General features: G+C 36.9%; 1 protein-coding gene across 8 annotated transcripts in view; it reads right to left on the bottom strand.

Annotated features, from left to right (window-relative positions):
- The window catches only part of DENND4A (DENN domain containing 4A), a 137598-nt gene that overhangs the window by 6055 nt on the left and 119762 nt on the right, over window positions 1-11781 (bottom strand). For 5 of the 8 annotated variants that reach the window (XM_078448741.2, XM_078448746.2, XM_078448742.2 and 2 more), the window contains 4 exons: window positions 11233-11350; window positions 11089-11115; window positions 10463-10625; window positions 10236-10300 (listed from right to left, as the gene is read on the bottom strand). In XM_078448741.2, the coding sequence (XP_078304867.1) occupies window positions 10236-10300; window positions 10463-10625; window positions 11089-11115; window positions 11233-11350 (373 nt within the window). The remainder of the gene's footprint in view (window positions 1-10235; window positions 10301-10462; window positions 10626-11088; window positions 11116-11232; window positions 11351-11781) is intronic. The other 3 variants (XM_078448743.2, XM_078448744.2, XM_078448747.2) reach the window with 1 other exon arrangement.

Genomic DNA, 11781 nt, shown 5'->3' with positions numbered 1-11781 from the left:
ACAGACCAACGAATTTTAAAGTTTTAAGATGGCTTCCTTTTAAAATTCTTTTTCTCAAATTTAAAGATTGTGGTAAAATACATACATAAGTTACTATCTTAGCCATCTTGTAGGTCAGTGGTATTATGTACATTCATAACGTGCAGCCATCACCACCATCCACCTCAACTCTCTTCCCTCTTGTGAAACTGAAACCCTATACCCATTAAACATTAATTCCGTTGCCCCCTGCCCCAACTGCTGTCAACTATCGTTCTACTTCTGTCTGTATGATTTTTGACTACTCTAGTAAGTGACTCATAAGAGGAATTGTACAGTATTTGTCTTTTTGTGATTGGCTTATTTCATGTACATAATGTCCTCGAGGTTCATCCATGTTATAGTATGTGCCAGAATTAACTTCTTTTTTAAGGAGGAATAATATTCCATTGTACGTATAGACCACATTTTGCTTACTCATTCATCCTTCAATGGACACATGGGTTGTTTCCACACTTTAGCTATTATGAATAATGCTGCTATGAACATGGATGTAAAAATCTCTCTTGCAGACCCTGCTTTTAAGTCCATTTTTAATTTTTTGAAGGGACTGCCATACTGTTTTCCACAGCAGCTGTACCATTTTACATTCCCAGTAATAATGTATAAAAGTTCCAATTTTCTATATCTTCACCAACATTTGTTATTTTTGGTTTTTGTTTTTGTTGGGGGGGGGGGGGCAGTAGCCAGCCTAATGGTGTGAGGTGGAATCTCACTATAGATTTGATTTGTATTTCCCTAATAATTAATGATGTTGAGCATCTTTTCTTGTGCTTATTGGCCACCTATATGTCTTCTTTGGAGAAATGTCTATTCAAGTCCTTGCCCATTTTTAATTGGCTTTTTGTTGTCGTTGTGTTTTAGAAATTTTTCAAATCTATTCTGGATATTATTTTCTTCCATTCTATGGGTTGCCTTTTTACATTCCTGATACCTTTTAATGCACAAAATTTTAAATTTTCATGAATTCTAATTTTTGTATTTTTTCTTGTGTTGCTTGGGCCTCTGGTGTAATATCCAAGAAATCACTGCCAAATCTAATGTCATGAATGATTTTGCCCTGTTTTCTCCTAGGAGTTTTATAGTTTCAGATCTCACATTAGGTCTTTAATCCATCTTGAGTTAATTTGTTTTTTTTCTTTAATTTTTTTTTTAATAATTTACATCCAAATTAGTGTATAGTGCAACAATGATTTCAGGAGTAGATTCCTTAGTGCCCCTTACCCATTTAGCCCATCCCCCTTCCCACAACCCCTCCAGTAACCCTCAGTTTGTTCTCCATATATATGAGCCTCTTATGTTTTGTCCCCCTCCCTGTTTTTATACTATTTTTGTTTCCCTTCCTTTATGTTCATCTGTTTTGTCTCTTAAAGTCCTCATGACTTCACTCAGAAGTCATATGATATTTGTCTTTCTCTAATTTCACTTAGCATAATACCCTCTAGTTCCATCCACATAGTTGCAAATGGCAAGATTTCATTCTTTTTGATTGCCGAATAATACTTTGTTGTATATATATACCACATCTTCTTTATCCATTCATCCATTGATGGACATTTGGGCTCTTTCCATACTTTGGCTATTGTCCATAGTGCTGCTATAAACATGGGGGTGCATGTGTCCCTTCAAAACAGCACACCTGTATCCCGTGGATAAATGCCTAGTAGTGCAATTGCTGGGTTGTAGGGTAGTTCTATTTTTATTTTTTTGAGGAACCTCCATACTGTTTTCCAGAGTGGCTGTACCAGCTTGCATTCCCTTTGAGTTAATTTGTTTTACAAGGGGTTCCAACTTCATTCTTTTGCATATGGATATCCAGTTTTGCCAGCATCATTTGTCGAAATGACTGTCCTTTCCCCAATGGTGTTCTTGGCCCCATTGTCAAAAATCATTTGACCATATATATGAGAGCTTATTCCTGGGCTCTCTATTCAATTCCATTGGTCTACATGTCTGTCTTTATGCCAGTACCACACCGTTTAGATTACAGTAGCTTTGTAATAAGTTTTGAAATCAATAAGTGTGAGTCATCCAGGTCTATTCTAAGATTTTGGTTACTTGAGGTCCCTCTGAGATTCCATATAAATTCGAGGATATGTTTTTCTATTTTTGAAAAAAAAAATCATTACGATTTTGATAGGGATTGTACGTTAATCTATAGGTTGCTTTGGATAGTACTGATATCTTAAAAATTTTAGTCTTCTAAGTATATGAAAATGGGATGTATTTTCATTTATTTATGTCTAATTTCTTTCAACAACGTTTTGCAGTTTTCATTGTACAAGTCTTTCACCTCCTTGGTTGAACAAATTCCTAATTATTTTATTCTTTTTGATGCTACTGTACATGGAATTGCTCTCAATTTTTGGATGATGCATTGCTAGTTACAGAAATATGACTGAGTTTTGTATCTTATCTTTTATCCTGCAACCTTGCTGAAAGCATTTATTAACTCAAACAATCTAAGTGGTTTTGTTTTGTTTTGCTTTTGGTGTGGAATATCTAGGATTTTCTATATATATGATCATGTCATCTATGAATAGAGATAGCTTAACTTCTTCCTTTCCAATTTGGATGCCTTTTACTTCTTTTTCTTTCCTGGCTGCTTTGGCTAGAACTTCTAATACAATGTTGTCTTGTTCCTGATCTTAAGGGAAAATCTTTCCGTTTTTCACCATTGAGTATGGTGTTAATTTGGGGTTTTTCATAAATGCCCTTTATCAAGTTGAGGACATTCCCTTCTATTCCTAGTTTGCTGATTTTCCCAAATGCTTTTTCTGCATCTACTGAGACATGTGTCTTTTTTTTAAAATAATTTTATTTATCTCTATAACCAACATGGGGCTTGAACTCACAACCCCCAAATCAAGAGCTGCATGTTCTACCAACTGAGCCAGCCAAGTGCCCCAGAGAATTTGTGTCTTTTATTCCAATAATATGGTATATCACATTGATTGAGTTTTGTGTATTGAACCAACATTGCATTCCTGGGATAAATCCCAGTTGGTCATGGAACAAAATCCTTTCTAAATGTTGCTGGATTTCATTTGCCAGTATTTTGTTGAGGATTTTTGCACCTATATTAATAAGGGATATTGCTCTGTAGTTTTCTTTTCTTGTGATGTCTTTGTCTTATAATATTAGCTTCACAGAATGAGTTAGGAAGTGCTCCTTTTTCTTCTACTTTTGTAAGAGTATGTGAAGGATTGATGTCTTAGTTCAGGCTGCTATAACAGGATACCATAGACTAGGTGGCTTAAATGATGAACATTTATTTCTCACAGTTCTGGAGGCTGGGAAGTCTAAGATCAAGGCAACAGCAGATCTGGCGTCTTGTTAGAGCGCTCTTCCTGGTTTGCGAACAGCTGTCTTCTCCCTGTATCCTTCCATGACTGAGAGGGATAGCTCTCTTCTTAAGGATATTACCCCATTGTGGGGGCTCCAACCAGATGATGTTATTACTTCCCTAGGGCCCTACTTCCAAATACCATCACGTTAAGGCTTTAACATAAGAGTAGGGGCAGGGCATCAATATGCAGTCCATCACAATTGGTGTTAATCCTTCTTTAAACATTTGATAGAATTCACCATCTGGTCCTGGGTTTTTCTTTCTGGGAAGCTTTTTGATTATTAACTCAATCTATTTACTTATTACAGCTCTAGTAAGGGTTTCTATTCTAGAGTCAGTTTTGCAGTTTACATCTTTGTAGGAATTTGCCTATCTGGGTTACTGAATTTGTAGGCATATAGTTATTTTATTTATTTATTTATTTATTTATTTATTTATTTATTTATTTATTTATTTATTTATATATGAAATTTACTGTCAAATTGGTTTCCATACAACACCCAGTGCTCATCCCAAAAGGTGCCCTCCTCAATACCCATCACCCATCCTACCCTCCCTCCCACCCCCCATCAACCCTCAGTTTGTTCTCAGTTTTTAACAGTCTCTTATGCTTTGGCTCTCTCCCACTCTAACCTCTTTTTTCTTTTTTTCCTTCCCCTCCCCCATGGGTTTCTGTTACATTTCTCAGGATCCACATAAGAGTGAAACCATATGGTATCTGTCTTTCTCTGTATGGCTTATTTCACTTAGCATCACACTCTCCAGTTCCATCCATGTTGCTACAAAAGGCCATATTTCATTTTTTCTCATTGCCACGTAGTATTCCATTGTGTATATAAACCACAATTTCTTTATCCATTCATCAGTTGATGGACATTTAGGCTCTTTCCATAATTTGGCTATTGTTGAGAGTGCTGCTATAAACATTGGGGGTACAAGTGCCCCTATGCATCAGTACTCCTGTATCCCTTGGATAAATTCCTAGCAGTGCTATTGCTGGGTCATAGGGTAGGTCTATTTTTAATTTTCTGAGGAACCTCCACACTGCTTTCCAGAGCGGCTGCACCAATTTGCATTCCCACCAACAGTGCAAGAGGGTTCCCGTTTCTCCACATCCTCTCCAGCATCTATAGTCTCCTGATTTGTTCATTTTGGCCACTCTGACTGGCGTGAGGTGATATCTGAGTGTGGTTTTGATTTGTATTTCCCTGATAAGGAGTGACGTTGAACATCTTTTCATGTGCCTGTTGGCCATCCGGATGCCTTCTTTAGAGAAGTGTCTATTCATGTTTTCTGCCCATTTCTTCACTGGGTAATTTGTTTTTCGGGTGTGGAGTTTGGTGAGCTCTTTATAGATTTTGGATACTAGCCCTTTGTCCGATATGTCATTTGCAAGTATCTTTTCCCATTCCGTTGGTTGCCTTTTAGTTTTGTTGGTTGTTTCCTTTGCTGTGCAGAAGCTTTTTATCTTCATAAGGTCCCAGTAATTCACTTTTGCTTTTAATTCCCTTGCCTTTGGGGATGTGCCGAGTAAGAGATTGCTACGGCTGAGGTCAGAGAGGTCTTTTCCTGCTTTCTCCTCTAAGGTTTTGATGGTTTCCTGTCTCACATTCAGGTCCTCTATCCATTTTGAGTTTATTTTTGTGAATGGTGTGAGAAAGTGGTCTAGTTTCAACCTTCTGCATGTTGCTGTCCAGTTCTCCCAGCACCATTTGTTAAAGAGACTGTCTTTTTTCCATTGGATGTTCTTTCCTGCTTTGTCAAAGATGAGTTGGCCATACGTTTGTGGGTCTAGTTCTGGGGTTTCTATTCTATTCCATTGGTCTATGTGTCTGTTTTTATGCCAATACCATGCTGTCTTGATGATGACAGCTTTGTAGTAGAGGCTAAAGTCTGGGATTGTGATGCCTCTTGCTTTGGTCTTCTTCTTCAAAATTACTTTGGCTATTCGGGGCCTTTTGTGGTTCCATATGAATTTTAGGATTGCTTGTTCTAGTTTTGAGAAGAATGCTGGTGCAATTTTGATTGGGATTGCATTGAATGTGTAGATAGCTTTGGGTAGTATTGACATTTTGACAATATTTATTCTTCCAATCCATGAGCAGGGAATGTCTTTCCATTTCTTTATATCTTCTTCAATTACCTTCATAAGCTTTCTATAGTTTTCAGCATACAGATCTTTTACATCTTTGGTTAGATTTATTCCTAGGTATTTTATGCTTCTTGGTACAATTGTGAATGGGATCAGTTTCTTTATTTGTCTTTCTGTTGCTTCATTGTTAGTGTATAAGAATGCAACTGATTTCTGTACATTGATTTTGTATCCTGCAACTTTGCTGAATTCATGTATCAGTTCTAGCAGACTTTTGGTGGAGTCTATCGGATTTTCCATGTATAAAATCATGTCATCTGCAAAAAGCGAAAGCTTGACTTCATCTTTGCCAATTTTGATAGGCATATAGTTATTAATTGTACTTCCTTATCATTCTTTTTATTTCTGGAAGGGCGGTAGGAATATCTCCTCTTTCATTCCTCATTTCATTAATTTGAGTCCTCTCTTTTTCTCTTAGTCTAACCAAATTTCAATTTTATTGCTCTTTTCAAAGAACCAACTTTGATTTTGATGAGTTTCTTGATTTTAAAAATTGTTTTCCCCTATATTTCTATATTTTATTGATTTCTGCTGTAATATTTATTATTTCCTCTCTTCTGCTTGCTTTGGGTTTAATTTGCTCTTCTTTTTCTATTTCTTAAAAAAATTTTTGTTTAATGTTTTATTTATTTTTGAGACAGAGAGAGACAGAGCATGAGCAGGGGAGGGGCAGAGAGAGAGGGAGCCACAGAATCCGAAGCAGTCTCCAGGCTCTGAGCTGTCAGCACAGAGCCTGACGCAGGGCTTGAACTCACAAACCGTGAGATCATGACCTGAGCCGAAGTCAGAGGTTTAACTGACTGAGCTACCCAGGTGCCCCAAAGTAAACGTTTTTTTCTTTTTTTTAATTTTTTTAATGTTTACTCATTTTTCAAGAGACAGAGAGAGACAGAGCATGAGCATGGAAGGGGCAGAGAGAGAGGTAGACACAGAATCCGAAGCAGGATCCAGGCTCTGAGCTGTCAGCACAGAGCCCAACGCAGGACTTGAACCCACAAACTATGAGATCATGACCTGAGCCGAAGTTGGACGCTTAATCAACTGAGCCACCCAGACGCCCCTTTCCATTTCTTAAGGTAGAAGGTTATGTAGGTATTTACATAGAAGTTCCTACCTTATTAAATTTCCAGTTGAGCATCAGAATCACTTGTCAAATTTCTTATTTTTAATGATTTCCAATGTTTCACAACCATCATAGTTAAAAAGCAAATATTCACAACATTCTGCTCAAAGCTCCCTAGATGCAATTTGAATCCATTCATTCTTTTCCTCTTTCTAATGGAAAGTGCAGCTCAACACATTCATACATTTGTTTACAAACAAAATTACAGGTTAAATACAGTTGTACTTCTGTTAGTCTTTTCCACCAAATAGTCCTTACTTCTAAGTTTTACTATTATTATTAGAACTTGTCCAAAATTTCCCACCTTTATTTCAACTAGGAAAATCAATGACTTAATGTGACTTTCGAGTACAACGTTCCCTGGTTATATTTCTTTGCATCACACTTTTTTTTTCCCAAGCAAAGATACCAAACACTGATCTCTACCGGGCTCAGATTTATAGCTAAACATTTTTTTTTTATAGCTAAATTTTTTGTTGTTGTTATACAGCTAAAATTTTTAAAAGCCATTTTAGTGTAAGGCCAATTGTCCAATTCCTAGCTTTTAAATCTTTCTTTCTTTTTTAGATTTATTTTCTTTCTAATCAAACCAGTCTCTCTGTATTTTTTAAAAGTTTATTTATTATTTTTTAGTAGTCTCTACACCCAATGTGGGGGCTTGAACTCATGACCCCCAAGATCAGCCAGGTGCCCCTCTTTGTCCTTTAAACATTGGTTTTGTTTAAAATAACACACTTGTATAAGTTTCACTTGTACTATTTCATTAGCTTCTTAATTGCCCCTTTCACTATCTACTGGGTCCCCACACAATTTGTTCTCCATAGACTACAGATCCTGGTAAACCATATATTTGATTATGTCTCTCTCCTGCTTAAAAATCCCCCAGATGTTTCCCACTGCCCTTAGAATTCAGTCCAAGATAGTTGGGAGACCCTACAGACACCACACAATCTAGTTCCTGCCTGCTTTTCCAAACTCATTTCACCCCACACTCTACCCTTTCTCTGTGATCCCTCTCTTCCCTGGCCTTTCCATTACTCAAAAATGCAAGACCTTTCACCTCAGGGTCTTCCTACAAACTTTAAAGTTTGTTTGTTTTCTCCCCATTGATATTCTGGCTACATTGTCAACTTAGTGTCATTTCCTCAGAAGCCTTCCTTATTTTCAAACTTGTCATTCTCCACACTCCTTCCTGGTCACAATGCACTTTTGGTACCTTCTCCCCATAGTCCAATCTACATCTCTGCAGAAGCCTCCAATAAATTAATTCTTCAACATCCAGATTCTCCATCCATCAGTCCATCCTAATACCAATTACTTATTCATTTATATTTGTTTCACACTTGCTTTTCTTTCCCATTATTGCTCTAGTCTCCAATCCTTCCCCTTGGGTTCTAAAATTTCCTTGGGCATCAACTCTGGTCTACACAGAAAGTGATAGTTTTTTGAGGGACACCCAACATATATAGACAGTGAAGAGCTTTGCCCCCAGTGAGGGCATAAAAGAGAGGCCATAGAACCCAGATGCTTCCAGAAACCTTCAAACAACTGGCAAAGGAAGCTGATATCAGGTCTGTAATCCTACAGAGAGTCAGAGGAAAAGAGCTCTTGAATTCATGAAATGGTAAATTCCTTTAAGGTACCAGTAAACCCATATAATAATCTCCAAGCAGATCTAGAGGACGATTAAAATTGTCTATTTTTAAATTTCGCTCTGGTTGGGGGAGGGGTGCTGGTAATATACAAAGATAAGGAACTTGAACACCATCACTGCAGGGGTCAGGCAATGCTGGTCTTAGCTAGAACAAAGTAAATGACAGATTGCTGAGATAAAGAAAAGCCTTTTACGCTTTCCCTCTCTGAGCATTATTTTAGGGGATCAGGAAATTGACTTTAAACTTTAAATAAATTTGGCTTTTCTGAAGAATGTGCTAAATAAAGGTTAATCCTTTTAGATAATGAGTACAAAAAAAAAAATTTTAACCTCAACGTATAATTCCATTCTGTAAAATGCTCACCATCTCACGCATACACATCATGGCTTCTGTATTCAACAACTTCTCTCCTGGCATCAAAGCAGACAATTCCCAATGATATGAGTCACCTTTGGTGAGATGGCACGTGATAACCTCTTGAGTGACCCAGTTAGGGATGGCTGCTCTAAGCCCTCTACTTCACTCTCTAATTCCTGCTCTTTCCCATCCTTTAGTGAACTTGTTGGGAAGCCAGCACCACAGGGAGTACTCTTGTTCTCTATTCATGATCCCTAAGGTCTGGCTGAGTAGCCTGTAATAGGGCCTAACCTTACTATACATATGATATACATATGTATGATATATGTATGAATGATATATGTATGTATATGACTCTGATGAGACTAATAAATATCTGTGGCAAACGTCATGGGCACTCTAAAAGTCAACTGAAGTGTTGACTAGCACTAAAAAACTAGATATATTTTGTTAAGATAGTATACAATCACCTAAAAGGTATGGCCTGTTGCATACTCTCTCATTAACTGGGAGTGGGTTTAATTAAGTAGGGCACCCAAGTTAGATACCACTTAAGTCAGGTGAATTATATGTATCATTATCATTTTCATCAACTTATTCATATTAGAATTTCCCAGACAAAACGCCAAAACTCTCTTGAGTCTCTCGATGCCTGACAGCTACCTCTTTCTTCTTTTTGTCTGTCGGGGGCTATTTCTGCCCTTTCCTGAGACTTAGAAACCAAAAGGAAGTCAAGCACAGTAACTGGGAGAAGCAGAGGATCAGTTAAAAAAGTTTAGGACCTCCTGACATATATATTTAGCTACCTTATATCCCTTCCGAAACAAGCTTAATGTTATTTTTGATATGACCCAACTGTGAAAAGCATGGATGGGCATTTAGAACTACTTGATTCAAGGGGCGCCTGGGTGGCTCAGTTGGTTAAGCGTCTGAATTCGGCTCAGGTCATGATCTCGCATTTTGTTAGTTCTAGTCCCAAATCGGGATGTGTGCTAACAGCTCAGAGCCTGGAGCCTGCTTCAGATTCTGTGTCTCCCTCTCTCTTTCTCTGTCCCTCCCCTACTTGCACTCTGTCTCTCTCTCAAAAATAAGTAAATATTAAAAAAAAAAAAAAAGAACTTTATAAAATTGCTTGGTTCAAATAGGGCTCTGTTATTTATTGTGAAACCCAAGTTCAAGTTACTTAACCTCTTGGATCCTCAGATGCCTCACTAATAACACAGAAACGATAACAGTACCTATCTCATATGGCTTTGGGGAGAATTATCAGGATAATACATGGGAAGTACTTCCTACAGTGTAAGGCACATAGTAAGCCTTCAAAAAATGTTAGCTTTTATCATTTAACATTACTATCACTAACGTGACCAAAGTATCAAAGTATCTATTTATTACATTAAAATTTTAAAAATCAAAGAAAGAATTCTTCTAATATTAATATATATTATATAATATTAGTATAATTTAATATAAAAATAATAAAGACTATCAATATAAAAATAATTTGAAAACAGTATCATGATCTATAAATATTACATGTTAGATATTATGCTGAATTACCTATATCAATGTTTTCTCTTCCCAGTGCCACAAGCGAGAGAAATAGTATTTCTCTATATAAACTCCTAGGGGGGGAAAAGGAGTGGAGAAGATATTATTACTCATTGGTCTCTATATTCTGTACAAAATGTTTATGCTAATTTAAGCGTGAAATAATCAAACAAATTACTAAGCCAGTAACAGGAATCTGCTTGGAGGAACAATACATTCATTTAAGACAGACTTACCTCTGTCTTTTAAAATGAGGGCATTTATTCAGGGTCTCTAAAATCTGACTCATTGGTCCATAGACATCATTCATTTTAATGCTTTTTACCATATTTTTCAATAGTTCCTGGTTAAATGAATTATCACCTTTTTGCAATAAATGGACCATTGGATACTTTTGGGCTACAAAAGAACAAAAGAGCAAATGAAGGAAAACGTGTATAAAGGACAACATAATTAAGCAGCAACTGACAGTTAATCAAGAAGTTACAAAGCCCCCAAAACAAATTAAGGGCAATAGATAAAGGAACAGAAATCTAAGAATGAAGAAAGAAAAGAAAAGGGAAACAAAATAAGACACATAATGATAAAAATAGGCCTAAAGCTTTCTGTGGCCTCAGACAAAAACTAAAAGTGCTGTTTTCCTTAATACAACCCCTGGAGGAAATTCTAAATCAGCAGCTTGGGATGGAAACAAATGTGTAAAAAGAAGCAGCTGGGACAAGCAATGTGCTAAAAGCAAACTCCACAAAACATAACCCCTTCAGCACATACAAAGCACCACTCAAGAAACAAAACCAAAAAAACAAAAAAACCCTTGACCTCCACGGAAGGTAGCACTAAAAACATCAAACTTAACACTCACTCTCAAATAAAAGAGTACGATTTTGACCTGTAAGACAAAAAGTAGTATAGTAAAATAAACGTTATTATACATTAGTTTAGGCTTGTAAAACAAGTAGAGATCACTCTCATATGAACAAAGTCAGCATTCTGTGACAGTACTTACTGTGGGCATTCCAGAGGATGTACAAGGGCTGTCCCGGATCCTGATGTAATTTCATATTGTCCCATAACATCTGTATTAAAACATATTTACTATCTTCAGACATACAGTGGCGAGGAATCTGTGTTGAAGAACCAACAAATATTCATTAATGATCCTTACAAATACTTTTTAGGACAAATGTGTGCAAGAGAGAAAAGAGAACAGAAAATGATTGGTTTGTATGCATTTTGTCTCTACTGAAGGAAGATCAGCCAAGAAGCTAATGATCTCTAAAGTAACAGATTTAACTAAGGACTGAGATCAGTAAGAAAGGGTGCCATGCAGGTCTAATCCTGACCAGCTTATGATTGAGGGGTCCACAGAAAAAGGAATCCAGGAGCCTCATGATACATCAGTCCACGACCCTACCCTAGATAACTCACTGAGATAACCTCTTGGTCATTCCTTCATCATGTACTGAAAATCCAAAGCACATGCACCATCACAGACATGAATACAAGCAGGCAGAAAAAGTTCCTGAATGTAGAAACTTGGCGATTTAGTGGTGGT

This window comes from Panthera onca, chromosome B3, assembly GCF_046562875.1.
Source record: "Panthera onca isolate mPanOnc1 chromosome B3, mPanOnc1 haplotype 2, whole genome shotgun sequence".
In the NCBI taxonomy this organism is placed as follows: Eukaryota; Metazoa; Chordata; class Mammalia; order Carnivora; family Felidae; genus Panthera; species Panthera onca.
The sequence above is the reverse complement of the archived record's forward strand: the minus strand, read 5'-3'. Positions and strand labels throughout refer to the sequence as shown.